Source organism: Achroia grisella, unplaced genomic scaffold (genome assembly GCF_030625045.1).
Source record: "Achroia grisella isolate CSIRO2021 unplaced genomic scaffold, CSIRO_AGI_Agris_v1 utg781, whole genome shotgun sequence".
NCBI lineage: Eukaryota > Metazoa > Arthropoda > Insecta > Lepidoptera > Pyralidae > Achroia > Achroia grisella.
Window position 1 is genome coordinate 536644 of NW_026713021.1, and position 22671 is coordinate 559314.

The 22671-nt window shown below is 32.3% G+C and overlaps 4 protein-coding genes across 4 annotated transcripts; 2 read left to right on the forward strand and 2 right to left on the reverse strand.

The window, feature by feature from the left end:
* Positions 1–268: 268 nt before the first annotated feature.
* Positions 269–3603, reverse strand: LOC131851158 (uncharacterized). The gene is made up of 2 exons (XM_059201599.1): positions 3289–3603; positions 269–2551 (listed from the first exon to the last, which is right to left on the reverse strand). The coding sequence occupies exons 1-2, from the start codon at positions 3421–3423 to the stop codon at positions 1070–1072; spliced, it is 1617 nt and encodes a 538-aa protein (XP_059057582.1). The 5' UTR covers positions 3424–3603; the 3' UTR covers positions 269–1069.
* Positions 3604–4859: 1256 nt separating this feature from the next.
* Positions 4860–6055, forward strand: LOC131851178 (dolichyl-diphosphooligosaccharide--protein glycosyltransferase subunit 4). Its single transcript, XM_059201625.1, has 2 exons — positions 4860–4975; positions 5946–6055. Exon 1 carries the CDS (start codon positions 4868–4870, stop codon positions 4970–4972), a length of 105 nt encoding a protein of 34 aa, XP_059057608.1. The 5' UTR covers positions 4860–4867; the 3' UTR covers positions 4973–4975; positions 5946–6055.
* Positions 6056–11161: 5106 nt separating this feature from the next.
* Positions 11162–12625, reverse strand: LOC131851181 (lipase 3-like; the record flags this gene model as incomplete). Its single annotated transcript, XM_059201628.1, has 1 exon — positions 11162–12625. A coding segment is annotated over one exon (1464 nt), but the record flags the coding sequence as incomplete, so codon positions are not given.
* A 6710-nt stretch (positions 12626–19335) lies between these two features.
* LOC131851182 (lipase 3-like) lies at positions 19336–21150 on the forward strand. Its single transcript, XM_059201629.1, has one exon. The coding sequence runs from the start codon at positions 19336–19338 to the stop codon at positions 21148–21150; it is 1815 nt and encodes a 604-aa protein (XP_059057612.1).
* The last annotated feature ends 1521 nt before the right edge of the window (positions 21151–22671 follow it).

Consider the following 22671-nt stretch of genomic DNA (forward strand, 5'->3'; position numbering starts at 1 on the left):
TAACAATATAATAAAATGCAACTTTAAAACTAGAATGAGTATCTGGTTTATGAAATACTGTAATTATTAATTTATCTAATAACCCTGAATTTATTCATTGGGGCATAATGGCACAGTCACACGTAGTTTTTGAGCTTATATAAATATATAATTTGTATAATATTGGCACAATAATATTTAAGGAATGATTATTTGATTACTGATGAAGTAATTTTACATAACTTCTATATTTATTTAAAGACATTATTTTTTTTATAACAATATTTCATAACTTATTAATGTCCAGATTAACTTCATCAATGTATATAGTCAATAAATATAACGTTGTAAAATTTACATATGCTTTGTTCATATCAACAATTTTAACAAGCAACTTAAATAACATTGTAATACAGCAGAATCCACTTAAAATGATATAGAAGGACCAACACATCATATTAAGCGGGAATCATACAGTGTACAGTCACAAAAAATAAATAAATCTTTGAATTTTTGTCACATAGTTTAGTTAACAGAAAATTAAACAATTTTATCCATCTATAATTACAAAATCTGAAGTGAGACTCAACATAAATATTAAAAATGGAATAACAATTATATGTATTATTATTATTCTTCTTTTGAACAGGTATAACAAAGGAGCAACAAAAATAGCGAGACTGCAATTTATAAATAAATATGACATATTTTAAAAAGTAGGTCATAAGAGGGGTTCACAAGGAGAAAAAATATTGTATATATGAAACCAAACTTCACACTGCAGTATAAATTATAATAAGTGGCGTCATAATAAACAGATTCCACTGTATTAGGGGTCATCCATAAATTTCGTCAACAGTACAATAATTTTAATCCCATATTTTATTTTAATAATTAATATATCATGTTTTAATATTAAAATTGAAACATGATATCACTAGATGCCTATTGGGAGGGTGCGTCGCGAAATCTAGGACAACACGACTTTTTAGACAACCTTTGTGACACCTTCAACTGCTAACATAACATAAGCTGCAACAAAACTTATGGATGGTGCCTTAGAGATTCAGCTTCAGGTACTAAATCTAAACTATAAAGTATTCATTCTCTCCTTCATTAGTTCTAAGTCTAAAGAAAGTTTCCTATTTATATCAACTAGTGCATTTTGATTTTGTACCAAATTTTTTATCTGTTTATTCATTTCACAAAACTGTTTTTCATAAAATAGTTTTTGTTTCGTTAGAGCCATCATGATATGGAGGAAATAGTTTCTGTTGTCATCCGCCACATCGGAGAGTGTCAATTTTACAAAGTCCTTTAGCTCTTCAACTGTTTTTGTATCTAAATTATTGTTATACTCAGCTATGTTACAACTTGGTTTTGTTTTCATAAAATTCATATTTGAGCCACACCCATCATCTGGTACGCCATTGGTGATATCAATGGGTGATGAGAATCCAAGATTTTCAGCAGCCTTACTGTTGAGTGGGGTTGAAATTTTAGTTATGTTTTTCTCAGCATCTAATTGGTGATATCTCAATTCATGTTTTTCACTTTTCCGATGATCAAGATCTGCTGATTTGTTCCCATCCTCATCAAATTCAAAATTTGACTTATCAAGACCCATCATAACTAAAAATGAATCTGCTTTAGTATCCGCTCCTTGGCCTGACACTTCTAACTCTATTTTTGGTGGTGTATTACTAAGAAAAAACATATCAGATGTTCTTGTTTTTACTGGTGATTGAACAATTTGAGGTGATGTAACCTCATTGTCCTCACGAAGACTAATATCTGCGGAAAAAGCTTTCTTACGTGCAGGCTGGAAGGCAACTCTTCGAACCTCTTCCTCATGTCCTTTCAAAACATTGAGTGGTTTAGTTAAGTCTCTCAAATCATAAATCAAAACCAGTCCATTCTTTGTACCTAACGCCGCTAGATTATCTGAATTTATAGCCAGGGATGTTAAAGTATAGGAGGTGCGTATTGTAGATACAACATTTTGTAATCTTATATCGTAAACATGTAAAATCTTGTCATACCCACTGGATAATAAGACATCCTTGTTAACAAGAGAAAATGTGAAATCACTGACAGGAGATGCATGAACATTTTCAAAGAATACTTTATCTTTGTTAGTGGTTATATCACGTAATACTACATGACCTTCATCAGTAGCTAGTCCAAGGAGGGACCGCGATTCATGATGAAACTTCATAGCTGATATACTTCTTGAACATGATAGTTTTACAGTTAGTACTGGTATATTAGAAACTAGACCATATATAACTGTCTCTCCATTCTGCATTGATGCTGCCAGACTACTATTCTTGGAATTATAACTTATATAGTTTACACTAGACTGTTGTGAAGGTGTTGGGAATGATTTTGTTATTGTTTTGTTTTTTGTGTCCCATATCATAACATTTCCATTTCTTGTTCCTATAGCTATGTTCCGGTGTCCGTCTCGATGGAAGCTGGCTGACCAGGTGTCCTTTAAGGGTATGTGTTGTAGACTACGCACATCATGTTCAGCCGAACTCAATATTTCTATTAAGCCTTTGGAGTTAACCTGAAATTATTACATGTACTGTTAATTGCTGAGTAAAATAAAACACAACATAGTATTTACTCATAATATTGTACTGCAGGTGACTAGCAAAGGACTATTGTTTATTTATGAAGGCTGATTAGGATCCATAACATATTATTAAAAAGATTAAAAAATGATGATGGTGGTAAAAATAAATCTGTTTTTAAATATACTTAAATACTTAAAGTATATAATAAAAAGGTTATGTTTTGCAAAATAAATCTAGTTTCGAACTATTCTTAATATATACATATTAAGATATATTATTAACATATATATATACATATATATACTCTAATTATATACAAACAGACATATAAATATTTATGTAACCAATACTATTAGGTAAGTGTGTGAATGAAAATATAAGATGCTTATGAAATATTTAAATTATTACTACAAAAGTAACTTTATATATAATCAACAACTAAAAACTTTATGGAGTTTAATCAGAAACATAATCCTGTAAACATCAATTAAATACTGCAAAGTAAAAAGTTTATATATTTCTACTAACTAGATATAAGGTAACTTGACTTGTATCTGGAAAATGGGGCTACAAAGGTTCATTACATGATGTCATAAGGTGTAACAATGGACAGTGGTCCCACCCAGAAATTAATTGTTTCACCAATAACAAAATACATACACATAAATGTGTGACCTTTGTAACAACGGAGTTCTACCCAAGAAATACAAGTAACGTCTCACTTCACCTGCAAAATGTATTTTCCGTCGTCACTCCAAGATACATCTCTCAGGACACCGTTGTAGCACCCATAGGACTTTTTCAAATCCCAACTGTTAATATCGTACAAGAACAGTCGTGAACTAGCAGATGTAAAGTACATATTTACAAGTTATATGCAGCATACGATGCATAAATAATGTGCTAACATTAATAACAAAACAGTAATCTATGTTTACACTTTTTGTATCTAGAATAATACACCGAAAGATCAAAATGGGAACACAAAATTTTGACAACTTTATAATTTGATTTGATTTTTGACGCCGCACGCAAGACAAGACAAGCGCGGAAAATACTGATTGATGTCAGTAAATTAAATGACATGAAGAGACTGACGTTTACGTCTCCTATAGACATAGCATAGCATGACACTTACTCATGACGTGTATATTTACCATTATTTGCAACTTATATAGATTTGTTTTCGAATTTTAAAAGAATATTTATTTATTCTTATCACTAGTAAATATCAATTGTAAGTATTATACGACCTGTAGTTTTATAATTGCAGATATATTGCTCTTAAGTAAGTTAACTTCATTATTCCAAAAAAGCTACCGGTAGTTGAACATGTTTCGGTTTTATCGAAGAGCACTCGTCGAGAGATGTAGTATATGGGTCTTTCAGACCACAGTTCTTCCACAACGTTGTCGATCCTAAACATATAAGAGATAACCTCTAGTAATAATTGAAATAAATAAATATCAATTAAAAGTATGTTTGTTTGTGTAAACCCATCCGGGATTTTTTTTTTTGTTCAGTTGAGGAAATAGCTTTAATGAATATGACCACTGTTATTATTTTTAAACTACCATGACAATGTAGAATATCACACCAATGTAATGTATATCAGATGGATTTGCACACAGTCTTCCATAGGAAACCATAGTAAATACCTGTTAAATTTGCTACAATGGGAGCCATCACATCTATTTATTTATTTATTTAAGCTTTGCATTTCATAATTTTACAGCAAATAGACAGACAGGTACATTTCAAAGTAGGTTAATTATAGTGCACTATTTTTTTATATAATATATAATAATAATAATAAAATTAGTAATAATAATTAATAATTTGAAATTGTATATATTTAATTACTAAAATTGTATAATATTTAATTCAATATGTCATTTTTATGTTCTAAAATTGTATAATAACATTTTAACATCACTTCTGACTTGTCTTCATGCTCAGTGTTTTATCATCTGTCAACATATAATATACTATTTTATATTGAAATATATTAAAAATAGTTTAAAACTTTATGTATAATATAATATTGTAACTTAATATTCTTTACTAATATAATTATGCTTATTACTAAATTTGTAAAAGTCCTAATTGGACCGTAAATAAAAAAGAATCATCATGAGATTAAAGAAAATAAGCACTGGTAAAAATAATAAAAATAAAACAGAAATATAATCATTCTATTTATTGAAATTGATTAAAAATAGTTTAAAACATGCATAATATATTTTAATTTTATCTAAACTTGTATTACAAAGTGATATTTTAATTTTTCTAGATAAATCAACAAAATGATCACTGACATCCAGCTGGCGGTGTTCTCGAACATTCTGGGAGTGTCCATTTTCTTACTGGTGATCCTCTACCACTATATCAATGCAAATACCACAAAGTGAAAGGTAAATTATAACTTACTGTTATTTTATTAGGGTATTTAATGGAATGGTCGCCCACAATCCATGCTGCTACTGTGTTAACTATGGTTATTATTATATTTGCAAAAAAGAGTGTAAATTTTCTTCACTACATGAGTGAAAAGATTGTAATGAAATTTGATATGACCAAATTTTCAACATATTTCTAATTATCAAAACATTTTTATAGCATATGCAATCATATTTCATTTTAATTATACAAATTTTCAGGCATAATTATAATTTCAATGCCAGTCAATGTTGATCCAATGCCTTTGTAATTTCATAAGAGACTATGCTAGTTACGATTTGGATTTCTAGTAATTATTGAGTCTTGATTATATCACAAGGATAGGCAGAGGTTGTCTTATGCCTAAAAAATCATCATCATGGATAACAATGTAGATTTTAATAAGTATATTTGATATTGTAATACCTAACTAACAGTGACCAAAACAAAAGTTTTCCATTCAATTTAAGAGACTGGCAATATCTTATATATATTTGAATGATTTTTATGAACTATGAAAATATTGTTGTTTTATTAGTGAAACAATAATAATTTTTATTCAATACATCTAACTGATTATGAACTAGTATACAGAATGCATCAAAATTATTAGAATCTTGAGGAATGCAAGAATGCAATAATGAAAATAAAAATACATTTAAATGATTACTGATTAATGACTACAGTATTGTCATATATCATGTGTATTTACAATAAAATGTACTTATTAATATTAATCAGTTGTCTAATACATCTAGTACAACCTCTGCTTTTTGAACTAGATGGCGCTATGTGTTGCCCAAGTTTATTTAGTTATACTTTAAAGTGAATAATATTTGTTAATGAGGATGTATTTTATTAAGCAATAATAATAAAAAGTAAAAAGCATTCCATTCTTATTAAAGTTGGTTGAAAATTTATAATTCATTCTTGTTTTGGTTTCAGGTTGATCGGCGATGTCTACATCCCACGCCTTTTACAGTTATAATTTTAATACTACCTATATATTAAGATGTAAATAAAATAAGACCTTTTTTGGATAAATAAACAAGGATGGTAACTTAATTAGTTTGTTTTTTTAATTTAATTAAATTCCTACCATAGGCTATGTAAATTATAGTGCCCGCCAACCTGATTCATTTGTTTTTTTTTTATCGAGGTGGTTTCCTACCCATATCTTCGTAATTCTGAAGTTCCATTAATTTGAGTAGTTATCAAAATCGGTTACAACCAGTAAAACTATACATATAATAAAAATGTAACAATTATGATTGGGGAACTTTATCATTGTAATTAAAATATAAACATTTTTTTAAATTTTGTCTATTCTCATAAACGAAGATTTTCACTAATACATTATCAACCGAAATACATCTTACAAAGCAACCTGCTTAGCAGCTGAAATAGGTGAGACTGATGTATCCATACAGACAACTTTTACTGTCTACCTCTGGTACTGCATTCTTCGAAAATCCGCACATGCATCTAAGTATGCATCTTTGGTTTGACTAACAGTTACCCGCAACTTCATCCGCTTGAAAGTAAAATGATAAAAAAGAATAATGTAACCTTAGTCACTCCTTATAACATTAGCTATCTACGAGCAATAATCCAGATAATTGGTACAGCCGTTTCAGAGATTAGCAAGAAAAACTGGCAAATCAATTTTTTTTTAAATTATGGTATGTATAGAGAAAAGCTGTTTATTTAAAATTACAAACACATCTATTTATTTGTATATGTAATGGTTAACAACATTCACCTATATAAAAGAGCAACATGTTTATTACTCGGTCCTCTTATTATGTGTCTGCTGTCAGAATGAGCGGTAGAATAAAAATAATGTTATATGTCTATTATTTTAAAAGTATTTATATTAAGTTTATTACTCAATACTCAATATTTATTGCATTCCATAATATTACAATGAAAGATTTTATATTCGTTTTCGATCATTATGAACCCTGTTAGGGCCACGTAAACATAACATTATTATTACTATTAATAATAATAATAATTTAATATTATTCATCCAGTTATATATTATAATATGCATTAATTAAATGTTACATAACAACTAAAGTACAACTTACATCACAATAATCACTTACATTGTAATATTGTTTTTTACAAAATCAATAAAAAAGTATTTTATATATAGGCTATTCTTATTTAACACACACTTATACAAAGTTGCACAGTCAATGTTAAATATTTTAACAACGATACACAGATCTAGCAATAGTAATTAAAAAAACAATGGAAAGTATTTTTTTATTACACACGCATCCACGTAGTTATAGTCTTTGTCTTCCGCAACTTGTACAAATTTTTTTACAAATTTACACACTTCCAATATATAGATGCGTAAGGTTTACAGCTATCTCCTTCTCTATGTTAAATATTATTCGTATTAATTTATTCTGGAGAATGAAAAGAACAGATGCGTCCACGCTATTCCACACATAAACACATGAGCCCGCATGTGCATCTGTAAAATTTCACTTCATGAAGAGCATAAACGAAACTAGACATTTTTGTTTTTATCCTTTGTATGTGTGCTTTCCAATTTAGATGGGTATCTATTACTAAACCGAGAAGTGTAAATTCATTAATGAAATATATATATATATATATTTATAATAAGTTTAATAATAAATATTATTTTCATTTCAAAAAAACAAATACAAAAGGGACTTAATTAATATAATGGCCTATGCGTCTATTATAGACGAATTGTGGCTTAATGGTCCGTGAACAGCTCTTTTCGTGGTTGTATAAACCGATACGAGAACGGCATGGCCTACCACAGGCCCGACAAGGGAAACTATTGGCAGTAGTCTGTACTGAGCCGCCTAGGTGGCGCTTCGGTCTCTCTGTCAGCAAGCCTTGACTGACCTGATTATAGTTCATCCTATCACCCTTAACTGATGATCCGCCAGCGTAAAGCATTAGCGAAGGCGGATGCATTCCATTATCTATAAGAAAAAAAAAAGTCAGTAGTCCTCTTTAAGTTATTAACCCACAGATTAATTAATTTTAATGTTCTGTGACCGTGAGGTACCACCGCCGTATGCTGCGTGGGGCGGTCAGCATGAAGTTGTTAATGCATCTATCACGAAACCGCTGGTCTACTTACAAAATTATATACTGTGTATATTAATTGCTGAAGGTTACAAGGCCCTTAATTGATGCCTCGTGTCTCGTGTTACGTTTTTTTTGTGAATGTAATTACATTCCTTATTATAGTAGTCGTGATGATTGATAATTCTACAGATAATAATAATAATAATAATAATCTCCTCTCCTTAAGAGGGGAGATGAGAATTTTTGGGAAAAAAAAAATAAAGCCTTTTCTCTCAAAGTTTTGTTTTTTTTTCGATTTACAAAATTGGGCAATGGGCCATCTCTCCATTGAACTCCTCCAGTTCTCTCCATTGAACTCTATCTGCTTTATTTAAAACTAGCTGCACCCGTGACTTCGTCCGCGTTGAATTTAACTTTATTCTTCCTAAAATAAAAGTAGCCTAAGTTATTCCTTATTACATCAGCTACCTGCCAATAAAAGTCCGTCAAAATCGGTCCAGCCATTTCAGAGATTAGCCAGAACAAACAGACAGACAGACAAATATTGTAAAAAATGTTATTTTAGTGTATTTATATTCATATCCATGTAATAAAAACGGTTATTTCAATATTACAAACAGACACTACAATTTTATTTATATGTATAGATGTATAGATATATAGATATCTGCAGGACAAAAAATTAAACCTGTAGCTAAATAGATGAATATTCCGTACAAGACTCTGCACAGATATTACAACAAATAATCAGAGCGAAAAATGTTCACTGATGTCCATGAGAAGAACTTACAACTTACAATGTTCTAAAAAACATTTTTTATTGGGTTCCAAATAGCCATTATCTGTCTGAAACTGACTCTATCTGTTCAGCTTTCTATAAATAAATGTGACATATAAAATTTATGAAATGTTACTCCTAAGATGGTAAAACAAAATAGGGGATGAAAGTTTGTATGGAAAATCGTCATTTAGAACGATTACACTTTTTGTTTTGACTTTTTTGGGTTAATTTATTAAATATTTTTTCTTTATTTGGTCAAGGTCTCTATTCCACGCAGACGATGTCGCGGGCACAGCTAGTTAAATAATAATTATTAATTAATTTAAAGTAGGAAATTATAAAACAGCTGATATGGTCACTTTGCCGGTACAAAGTACAACTTCGCTACCTACAATAAAATGCAATATAAATGATTAAATTGCATATCGTTGTATGAATATTATTGCTAAATGCACACAAAGATAATATCTCAAATTACTGCGTTGTATTTTATATTACTTGCCTACTGTTTATTAGTAACTTATAGGTAAGTATAATATTATAAGAAATAAACATTTGCAATTCTTTATTATATTACTTATATATACTACTAGCTGTGCCCGGGGTTTCCCGCGTGAAATTTATAGCCTATATGTTATTTTGATGTATAATCTATATTACTGTAAAGCGTCATCAAAATCCTTTCAGTAGTTTTTGCGTGAAAGAGTAACAAACATCCATCCATAATCATAAACTTGCGCCTTTATAATATTAATGATTAGTATAATAATTAGGTATTGAATATAAAGATACTAGCGACCGGTCCCGGCTTCGCACGGGAGCATTAAAAACCTTTGAATTTCTCGGCTTGTTCTATACTGTAACACGCATTTATTATACATATAAACCTTCTTGAAAGTCTCTATCTATTGCTATACACTGCATTAAAATTTAAGTGAAAAGTCTAAGTCTAATTTTTGTTTTATAATATTTAAAGATATATATGTATGTATATACTCTTTATTTCACTTGTAACCAAAAATAGTACATGAATATTCAAAATAATGTATATCAAAGGTGTGTATTGTATGTTCGTTACGAATAAACTCAAAAAGTGCGCAAAGAATTTCAAAATTCTAATTCAAATAGGTTACATTTGACCAGACGATGTTGTGGTGAACGCAACAGTTGACTTGTCCACTTTTGTTTTGATTTTTTTTTATCACTATTTCACTTGCTTTACTTAATGATTCTGTCTTGGGCGTACAGGGTCATAAAGCACTAAACGACGATGTACTAAAACTTCAATAATTTTACCCAAGGTGCAAAAATGACTCTTTACTCTATGTTTAAACCAATGTTAAAATTAGAATGATAGTCCTAGGAGGTAAGTAGGGCGGGGATTGTTCGTTGTGAGTGCTAATGCCAGCAATATACACTGCGAGGTCGACCTCCACACGGTCCATTTCGGAAACCATTGTGATAATTCCTATTCCTTTCACCCTCCACTAGTGCCCCACAAATGTATACCGTTAGAACAAGCTAGTGGGACAATGAGCATTTATATATTAAACAAAGTATGCCTAATATGTATATCTAGTTTGTACAGAACTCACTCCATAGCCTGTGCATTTTCGGAAGAGGTACCTGAATGGGTAGGTAATTGGATAATTAAATAACATACTTTACAATAATGAATAATGTGTTTCTACCTACCACTTCTAACCACTCATGCGTTGCCATTACAGTGGACTTCCTCTTATCTTGAAGTATCCACAGCCGGCTTCATGTATTCATCACTATAATTGTTTGTATTATTCAGTGTATTTTATACGTATGTACAAAAAAAATGTATTGTTTGAAGTGAAGAAAAAATGAGTGTTTCATTCATATGTTTAGTGTCTATCCGTAGTACAAGATGGCGCTGTGTGAATTTTCCTGGGTTGTTATTATTTCTTTATTTATAACTACTTTAATTCATAAAAATCCCAGTAAAATACTATAACAAAAACACAAGTTAAAAATGAAAACGTTTATCGTTTGCTTACATCATAGATATCAAGTATAAAATAAGTATAAAAATACCGTCACCTCAAGCACTACATATGTATAAATAAATTGGGTAAAAGTCTGTTATTGAACTTATTGATTAGCAGTAATCACTAGGTAGATATTATTGCCAATGAAATTATTCAATATTAAGTCGGAAAAAGCGTATTAGGTTTAGTTTACTTAAAGTAGTCTTATTACTATTCTGTCACTTATAATATTTACAAAGAAGTGCAGAAGATATTTGACACCATTATGAAAATGATTAAGTATAAGTCTCCAGAAGCTTCTTAGCTCTCTTGTATATGAGACTCTTAAAATTCTTCGCCCAAATGAAATCCAAGTGGTTGAACTGATTGTGCGGCACTCTGTATAAATCAATACAATTGCCAAGCCTATTGTATAGTTTTTTAACATCTACAGGATGTGAGATCCAGTCGTCATTACTGTAAAACAGCGCAACAGGAGCTGAAATCTTTTCAAGTGGATAATTAGGTGGTGTTACACTACCATATCTTCTTAAATTCAAATGTGAACCGTAATCATATTGTCGGAATTCGCCCGACAGAAAACCCTGGCCATAATGCGCTATCTGCTTTATAGCTGCTCCAGAAGGCTCGTGACCATAAATTACTGGTAAATTCGTAATGTTCAGCTCAGAAAAACCAAATCCAACAGTCAATAGTAACGCATTAGAGCAAAAGGCCTCTGACAATGGCCCAACACCGCACATTAAGGTTTTTAAAACACGAAATACCGGACTATCGGGTAAGAGCTCGTAAAGACCTAAGCTTTTCAGTATAATGTGAATAAAAGAGGTTCCAGGAGCCACCAGCCTGACGACTGGAGATTTCAGGTGTGATACAAAAGAAACTGGTGCCAATGCAATCATGAGCTTGATCTTCTTATTGTACTCTGGCCTCTGAGATGCCATAACGAAGAAGCTGGTTGTACCCTGCGAATGACCAATATATTGCAATGACGTCTTTTTGGTCACTTTAAGGGTATAATCAATCATTGCTGGTAAGTCATAGACACCTATTTCGTGCCAGGAAAAATCCCAGAACAAAGCCTCTGAAGGTTGAAGGCTGACGTGACGACGCGAATGTTTGTTGCCTCTAGCGTTGCCCAGCCACACATCATATCCATCATTGGCTAACAGGTATGATATACTGGTCTCAGGTCCCGCTATCACGTAATCATCAGCAGATCCTAGCAGACCATGCATGAGGAAAACGACAGAGCCATTCCCCGGGATCCGGAACAAGGTCAGAACATAACCGTCGCTGGTGATAACTTTGTGCTTCTCAACTGGATATCCATACTTCACAATAAGCTGATCAATACTGAGTGTGGCATCCTCGTTACCTAATCCAGAATTGTATTCGCCTAGAATCCTGTCGAAATCCATATTATTTCTGCCATTGATGATATTCGGTATCTCTACAGAGCCGACTGCTCGAGCCAGTGCTACCGGTACACTAGTGATGCTGTAAACCGTTTCCACGAGGACATCGCCAGCAGTCTTCGTCAGGGTATTAAAGACTGATTGGTTTGCAAGAGTATTCGTAATTTGCCGCGCTGAAGATGACAGGTTTGGGAACAACTTGTCCACGAGTTGACCATGGCTGCTGTATAGCAATAGAATGAAGACGATTAGTTTCCTCTCCATTACACACGAGCAGTACAGGATGGTCGTTCTGATGAACTGATCGTTTATTAAATCCAAACATCATCTTTGACCGGCCTTGTGTTAGTTGTATTAATTTTTTTATTTACAACTGTTTACGTGTTGCGAAGTTATTAACATTAATAATCTAGTATCATGGTGTGGTACTTATGCGGATTGTTCTAGCATATGAAAAATCATATCATACCTGTCATCAGTACCTATATATAAATAGATAAATTAGTTACGTTTCTACCAAAATTACATTGAATAAGGTTCTTACTGTTTTGAATATTTTATAGATATAAATTTGTATTTATTTATTGTCCTAAGGATTCGTTTGATTTAAACGAAATATCTGCTAAGGAAAGCACACACTATACTAAGAAAAAAAACCATCGCTTCTAAGAATACCCCTCAATTCTTGATCCTGACGGGCCTAGATAGCGAACTCTAAAAAAGGGCAAGCACATTAAATCTATGCAGGTCGCAGTGCTACTGGACTCTTTAGCACTGAGTAATAAAAAAAAAACAAAATTTCAAAATTCGTCTATTCCAAAGAATATTACGCATACACCACCCTATGGAGGGTTGAGGGTAGGTTACTCCTCATGCGTTGCCATTTCGTTTCTAAAAACTAAGGTAAGGTGTTTTATTTCACTGCTATAATAGTAAAACAGCGAAATAAAACAAGGTAAGATATAGATCTAACCTTGCAAAACAACACATACACCACCATATTACACCATATATTCACCATACCACATGCACAAACAATATTTTTTATAGTAGTTATATATATATATATATATTTTTTTTTATTTATTTAATAAAGATAATTGTACGGTTGTTTTATACATTGACTCGCCAAACTGTAGTTTGTTGGCAAGATATCACTCAGTTTTTTTTAAATACTTTTCTACTCATAAACATGTATCCACATAAATACACGTTTTTACAGATAATTGCATACAATTACAACTTATGTTTTTAAAGTTTATATAAAAATGCTTTTTTTAATTTTGACTTCAGTACTGGTCTACTTAAATTAGAATTTCGTTATATAATAAATTAATAAATAAAATAGTATAAAATTGGCTTAAGTCCTATATCTAGATTTAAAGTCTATATTTGGATTATCTACAAAGACACAAATTCAAATTCAAATATATATCTTGTAAGTAGGCCCTTACAGGCACTTTTACAAATCAATATAAATATATATATTATTAAAAAAAATTGTACAGATATACTGTACAATTTTTTTTAATAAAGTTATTTCTTACCATATTATATGATTTCTAATTTATACATTACATACATTTATTGGTATACTATTACTAATACAAACATGTATAATATGACTAATAATATAAGATATTCGCAGGTTCGATTCCTCGCACGGCACATACATTTGAATTCATGAGTATGATTGTTTGTATCAGTCTGGGTGTTTTCTAATTAAGTATATATTTACAAAACAATATATTTAAGGATTTACATTAGTAGTCTAGTACCCATAACACAAACTCTGCTTAACTTGAGACACGGTGCTGTGTGAATTGTTATTATAATCACCTCGGTGGTCTAGCGGTGTGCTAGAACCGCTTTACGATCCATGGTCGCGAGTTCGATTCCTTGCACGGCACAAACATTTGTATTCATGAATATGAATGTTTGTATTGGTCTGGGTGTTTTCCATGTATATTATGTATATATTTACGAAAAAAAAATCTATGTATTTGTATCAGTTCTCTAGTACCCATAACACAAGTTTAGCTTAACTTGGGTCTAGATGGCGCTGTGTGAATTGTACTGAGATTATTATTATTATTATTATTAAAAAATATTTATGTATAAGTTGTCTAGTACCCATAACACAAGCTTTAGCTAGCTTAACTTGAGTCTAGATGGCGCTGTGTGAATTGTCCTTAGATTATTTGTTATGGATTCCGATTTTCATTCATCATTTTGTAAATTAAATTGTCCAGGGTTATCATTATTGTATTTACCACCAAGTGGCCTCAAAACATCATTAAGTGTTTGGGACTGGCATACACACTACATATTATTTAACACTAGCTGTGCCTGCGGTTTCACGCGAGTAATATTTATAGCCTACTACCTAATCGCCCCGGCTTCGCACGGGTGTGCACTGTTCATGTATTATATATAAACCTTCCTCTTGAATCACTCTATCTATAGAAAATACCGATTCAAAATCCGTTTCGTAGTTTTAAAGATTTAAACATACTTAGGGACAGACAGCGACAGCGACTTTGTTTTATCATAGTATAAATAGTAGATGCCGCTGTGTGAATTGTCCTGAGATTATTATTATTATTTCTTTTTTTTTTATTTTCTCTCAGCTTTTGCTGGTTATATTTATTATTATTATTATTATTATTATTAATGATGATGTGTTATTCTGATGTATGAGCTATATTATGGTAAAATTTAATTAAAATCCATTCAAATATTATTGGTGACATTTCACTTAAAAAACCAAGTAAGTGCAGAGTGTGTATGTGTGTGTGGGCGTGTATGTATGTGTGAGTGTGTGTGTACTTATTGTGTGCCTGGTGTGATTTCCCTACATTCGTATAAAACATATTGGTGTTATATCATTTTCATCGTTTCTAGAAATTTTCGGACTGTTTATTATTATTATTATTATTATTAATGATGATGTGTTATTCTGATGTATGAGCTATATTATGGTAAAATTTAATTAAAATACATTCAAATATTATTGGTGACATTTCAGTAAAAAAAAATGCATCTAATAAAATCGATACTTATAAAAATTACGACGATCTATATAATGAAGAACGAGTAAGAAATAAGAATATTAATGAACTCATTATTTCCCTACATTCGTATAAAACATATTGGTGTTGCAATAACTACGTAAACAAAAATACGTTAAAATTATGAAATATAGCATTTCTCTGTGTTCCACATAATAACATGCTATTTAATGTAAATAAAATTTACTTGTCTGTTTGTTTGTACTTTCACATCAATATAAATAAGTTTGAATAAATAGTCGAATATGTTATTTACGTGAATTAATAGTAAAAATGTATACATATAAATAAAGTTGACTTGTCTATTTGTACTTTCACATCAATAGTAAGTAAGTATACAATAAATAGTCGATTAAATAGAAAAATGTAATTTTTCAAAATTAGAAGCTAGATTTGCCTCCTTTTATATTATTAGTAAGTTAATTAAATTAACCGCGCCGATTATTAAAATTTAAAATTTAAATGATATATAATACTACTGTATAAATTTAAAACTTTAAAGGAAAAAATAATTTATATAAATTAAAAAAAAAAACCTAAAATGCTTGTCTTGTAATAAATGTACATTTTTAATACTGCCATTTTTCTATATAACCAACGAAATGTAGATAAAAATACATACGGAACTTTATAAAAAAAAACAATTTCAGATGTTTTGTGTCTCTTTATTATTGCTAATTAAAAAAAAAAAAACAATTCGCAGATAGCTTATGTTATACGGAGTAATTTAGGCTACTTTATTATTTTATTAATTTTAATATTAAAAGGTAAATTACAGGTGGGTAACACCGAGGGCAATAGCTAGTTTATGTATAAAAAACAAGTCAAGACCGAGTCGTACTCACACATCAAAAATTTCGAACACACAAAGTTTTATGTAAACTAAGCTTTATAGGTAAGAAATGAGATGAACTATGTACTATGTTGACTGCTTCGCATCTCAACCTCATCTTCCCCTCCGATCGATCCCCCGTCCAATTCAAACGGGGATCAAAATTACCCTGATCCGAGGTTCGAACCCCAATCGATGCCCTCAGATGAAAGTCGTATCTAAGGCGGGAGTTGGCCTTCAGCCGCTCCATAAGTCCTTCCGCGGGTATTGAGAGTCATCTACACTGGCCGTCCATCGTATCGTCCGGTGAAGTTGTAAAGGCCAGCTGCGGCCAACAATATTAGAGTAGAATGGTTCAAAAAAGTATATCTATACGACTACCACTTACCATCGTGTGGGTCGTCAGTTTGTTGTTACCTACATACAAAATTAGGAATGAAAATTGGAACCCATAACAAATAAATATATATACATATACCTATACAATACAATACTGATATAAATAAAATTGAAGTGTCTGTTTTTAATATTGAAATAACCATTTTTTACTACATGCATATGAATACACCAAAATATATTTTTTTACAATTTTTATCTGTCTGTCTGATTGTTCCGGCTAATCTCTGAAATAGCTGGATCGATTTTGATGGGACTTTTATTGGCAAGTAGCTGATGTAATAAGGAGTAACTTAGGCTACTTTTATTTTAGAAAATAAAGTTAAATTCGACGCGGACGAATTCGCGGGTACAGCTAGTCCTTACATATTAATAAAATTGGTGTGTCTGTTTGTAATATTGAAGTAACCGTTTTTACTACATGTATATGAATATAAATACGGTAGATACACCAAAATAACAACTTTTACAATTTTTGTCTGTCTGTTTGTTCCGGATAATCTCTAAAATGGCTGGACCGATTTTGACGGGACTTTTATTGGCAGGTAGCTGATATAATAAGGAGTAACTTAAGCTACTTTTATTTTAGGAAAATTATTTTATTTTAGAAAAATAAAGTTAAATTCCACGCGGACATATTCGCGGGTACAGCTAGTTGATAATAATAACTCAGGACAATTCACATATCGCCATCTAGTCTCAAGCTAAGCAGAATAGATTGCAGATATGTACATTTTAGAGTTGTTTTCTATTGGAAATAATAATTTTATAACCGACTAGACGTATTCATTCATTCATGCAGTACTGCAGGGGTACTTCTATAATGAATGAATGAAAAACACTTTATTGTTTCTCTCACAGAAAGATATAACAGTTACATAAATTAATATGTACATCAGATATAAAAAGAAAAACAACATAATTATGATATAGAGGTAACAATGGGCGGCCTTATCGCTAAATAGCGATTTCTTCCAGGCAACCTTAGGATGGAGAGAAGTGATTAGACTGTGTCTGGTCGAGATATAAAGTTATTGGATGTTCAATTTACATATCATATACATCTATGAAATAGATTAGTTTAGATGATTGAGTTTCTTGCCAGTTCTTCTCAATTGGTTCTATATACCGAACTGGACGGTAGGGAAGAAAAATTATAATGTAAAAACTTGACGTTCATAAGCGGCTAAAATGTCTTACATGAATAAACGATTTTTGAATTTTTTTTTTAATTTAGAAATAGAAATAATCTTTATTCAAATAAACTCAATACAACTTATCACTTTTGAATAGCCATATTTTTTTATTCCTATTATAGGCCCATAACATAAGCGTTATGGTTATATATACAACTGACATAAATACATACTTTATATACATAGGAAACAAACAATCATACTTGTGATTTTTTTTTATGGATGATAATGGAATGATGCACCCGCCTGCGCTAACGGTTTACGCTGGCGGAGCACCAGTGGAGGATGATAAGATGAACATGAGGTCAGGTTAGTTAGCCCATCGTGACAAATTCACCTGGAATTTATCACGATGGTTTCCAGGGGGAACCGCGTGGAGGTCAACCTGGCATGATACATTGCTAGCAATGGGGTCATGAACCCACATTACTAACAATCCCCTTTCCCCCTAAATAAATGTTTGTACTGTACGAGGAATCGAACCCACATCGGAACTAAGGCAGTTTAACCGCTGTACTACCGAGGTCGGCATAATAAAATATCCATATGCAATATAACTAGGTATATACTAACTTAATTCTACATTTACATAAAATTATATTCGAATATAATTACATTAACTAGAATAAAATACTTCAGAAGCATTTATTATAAAGGTGTTGATATACTGTGTTTCTAGCAACAAGTACTGCTAAGTATGTTAGAAGATATATTTTTTACTAGCTGTTCCTGCGACAACGTCCGCGTGGAATTTAACTTTATTTTACTAAAATAAAAGAATTTTTCTAAAATAAAAGTAGCCTAAGTTACTCCTTATTGCATCAGCTACCTGCCAAAAAAAGTCCCGTCAAAATGGGTACAGCCATTTCAGAGATTAGCCGGAACAAACAGACAGACAGACAAAAATTATAAAAAATGTTATTTTGGTAATGCATGTAGTAAAAAACGGTTATTTCAACATTACAAATACACACTCCAATTTTATTTATATGTATAGATGATGCTATGTTATACTTAATATCAGGACAATACATAGTTATTTTTTTTGTAAATACATACACAATATACATATAAAACACCCAGACCGATACAAACAATCATGTTCATGAATACAAATGTTTATGGCGTGCGAGGAATCGAACCCGCGGCCATCGGAAGTAATGCGGTGTGCTATATACATATTTTTGTATAAATAGTCACATAATAAAGGTAGAAGACATATAAATCAATACAAACTGTTAAAATTTCAAAAATTTGCAAAACTAGATAGACAGACAAAATTTTTTATATAAGTACCGTAAATAATTTTGAATGCATTTTATAACTGTTAATTAGAAATAACAAACAGACACTTCAATTTTATTTGTATAAATGAAAATACGTATCGTCTTTTAAGTCAGAGAAATCTTATCGACGTGGAAACACCTTTATAATATATTGTCACTAAACATATCTGTATATGACGCAGTGCTGAATGTGCAAAAAAAAAGTATAAAAACATTGGTATGCCTTATTTTTCGTACACTTACATTCACCATGAAGGCGGTGTGCTTACTGTTGTGCCTCGGTCTAGCCCGCAACATTGCGGGAAGCATCTTCGAAAGACGAATTCCGACATTGGAGCGATTAGGCGAGCGGATCGGCGAGCGAATCAGCGAGCCTCTTGAAAAGCTTGGAAATGTCAAGCAGCATCTGCTAAACCACCAGCGGTCACAGGAAGCCCTCCCCACACTGAAGAACCAACAGCTGGGCCAGTACCCCCAGCAGCACCAACAACAATTTGTTGCACGAGTCCCATTGGAGATGCAACAGAATCAGTTCAGCTACGAAAACTTGTTCCCACGACAATCCTACCTCCAGAAAGGTCGAGTACAGAGAGAGAGCTCCAAGCTTCACAGCTCCGAAAATGACGATTCTCTCCAAACCAACCAACTCCATTCATCAGCCGAGTCGTCACAGGAACGTCAAGAGGAAATGGACTTGCCTCCTGTATTCGCTGACGAAAACATGCCTACTCAGATGATCAAACTCCAAGAAGCTGCTCACGGTGATGCTATCGAATGGAGGGGTATCAAAATAGCCGTTGGCCCCAACTCACTGATCCAAAAGAAAGAAGACATCGCAAAACTTTACGCTGACGCGCAAAAGTCGATGAAACACATCAATGAAGAAAGCCAAAAGAACTTCCACAATACTTACCAAGTCGCCTCCCAAAAAGACAATGAAGATATTTATTTAAACGCTACACAACTTTTGAAGAAAAATGGATACCCCGTAGAAGAACACATCATTCAAACTGAAGATGGCTACTTGCTCACCATGTTCCGCATTGTCAAGCAGGCAACCAGACACTCACGCAGTGTGGCATCCAAAGGCGCTGTTCTATTAATGCACGGCTTGTACGGCAGCGCTGACGACTGGCTATTGATGGGCCCCAAACACTCCCTAGCTTACTTATTAGCTGATGAAGGTTACGATGTGTTGTTAGGCAATGTTCGTGGAAACAAATACTGCCGCAACCACGTCATCAAGCACCCAGCACAGAAGGACTTCTGGCAGTTCAGTACTGATGAGATCGCCCGCGTAGACTTGCCAGCCTTGATCGACTACGCTCTGAAAATCACTGGCCAACAGAAATTGTTCTACGTCGGCTACTCCCAGGGTACCACAGCTTTCTTCGCCATGGCTTCCGCCATGCCTGAATACAACGAGAAAATAATAAAGATGTACGCTATTGCCCCAATGGTGTACATGAGCAACGCCCGCAGCCCCATGGTCCGCATGATCGCTCCATCCAGCGACCTCTTCGAGCAGCTCAAGCCGCACCTGAAGGATGGCGAGTTCAAGCCTTCCAAGGAATTGCTTAAAACAATGGGAGGTGATATGTGCGAGCAGGAAATCGGATGCAAGAAGATTTGCTCCAACCTCAACTTCGTCATGTCTGGAGTGAACTTGGACAACTTGGAGCCCGAGCAGATTCCAGTGATCATGGGTCACTTGCCCGCTGGTGGATCGACTAGGCAGATAAAGCAATTGGGACAGGCTCTTGCATCCAATGAATTCAGAATGTACGACTACGGCTCCGAGGTCAACCAGAAGATGTACGGTACAGTCCAGCCACCGGTATACGATGTATCCCAGATCCAGACTCCAGTCGCCTTGTACTACAGTGAGGAAGACTGGCTCTCGCACCCCAAGGACGTCGAAAGACTGCACAGGGAGCTCCCCAATGTAACTGAGCACTACAAAGTACCAGAGGCTCACTTCAGCCATATGGATTACCAATTCTACAAGAACGCACCTCAGGTCGTCTACCATAAGCTGATCAAATCCATGAACAACTCGTCCTAACTGAATAAGTATTGTATTAGTGTGCTTAGCGTTTTATTTAAATTATTATCATGTAGTTGTTGTCGTTTAACATTGAAATACTGTAACTTTATTGAGGCATAATAAATCCGTCCATATGTAATAATAAATATTTATCGTTTTTTTTATACATATCTAACACTCCCTTATCGAAATGTAGATTTAATTAATTCTAAAATAATATATTCAAATTATTATTTCAATTATTTATATATAATTGCTTTATTTCACGCAATCTTGAAATAACTTATCCTATTGTAGTAAATTTTTCATAGTTAGAAAAAATATTTTATTGACTCAATAATTATTCTAAAAAAAAACATATAATAAAAATATAACTGTGGCCTGACTTTAGGTATCGAAGTGGATGATATTTTTAATTTGTTTTAGTCCAATCACTCCACAAGGAAAAAAGTTAGAAACTATTATTTTTCTATCAAAAAAAAGTTAGATCTATGTTTTCTTCTTACAAGCTTGTGGTGACTTATAGCCTAGTACCTACACAGAATAACAGCGCTGTAATAATAAACATACTTCCATGTACAGCCATCAGTTACATTTTTATTATACATATGTTTTTCCTTTGGCTCCAGCGGTTATCTGACAACTTCTGATTAATTATAACAATGTGGAAATTTATTGGAATGTGTATGACTAGCGTTTTCAATTTAAATTTAGAATTACGCAATTCTAAACTAAAATTGAAAATGTTTTTTTTAAAAATGATGTCAATTTTTTAATCGTTTTTAACAATCGTGATTACATACTTGAGTTACATATAAATATTTTTTATTATAACCAATGCAATATTATATACAGCTATATCTTGTTACGAATATATATTGAATTAAAATTAACATATACAAATCATTGTTCTATATACATTATTCTATACAGAGGTATCCGATACTAAGCCAAGTAGGGCCTGTGATGATAAGAAATATATGTACACACTTTTTTGTAAATACGTAAATAATATACATAGAACACACCCGGACCAAGTACAAACAATTGTGAATAAAAATGTTCGGACTGTGCGAGGAATCAAACCTGAGACCACCGGAAGTTAAACGCTGTGTCAAACTGCTAGACCACCGAGGCGCGTAAAACTCATTTAGCTATCCTGAAATTTCTAATATTTAACACATTCTTTGTGTTTGTCACAGTTGGTCACCTTTGTGATGACACATATTTTCCAAATGTACGCTAATAAGGTTTATTTAACTCGTCAACAAAACAATGTATCTACGTATAGGTACGTTATTTTTATGCAGTTGGACACATTTTGTCAAAACTATATCTTTTCGACTACGTAGAATAAAAATATGTTTGTGTTATTTTAAAAAGTAAACCAACATTATTTTTATATGACCTGAACTGATTTATAAGTATCGATTTTCAATGATATACGATTTTCTAATTTCAATGACTAGATTCAAAGCCAAATAGTACGAACAACTTATGTAACAGTTCAGTTCAAACTACTGACCAATTGATTGATAA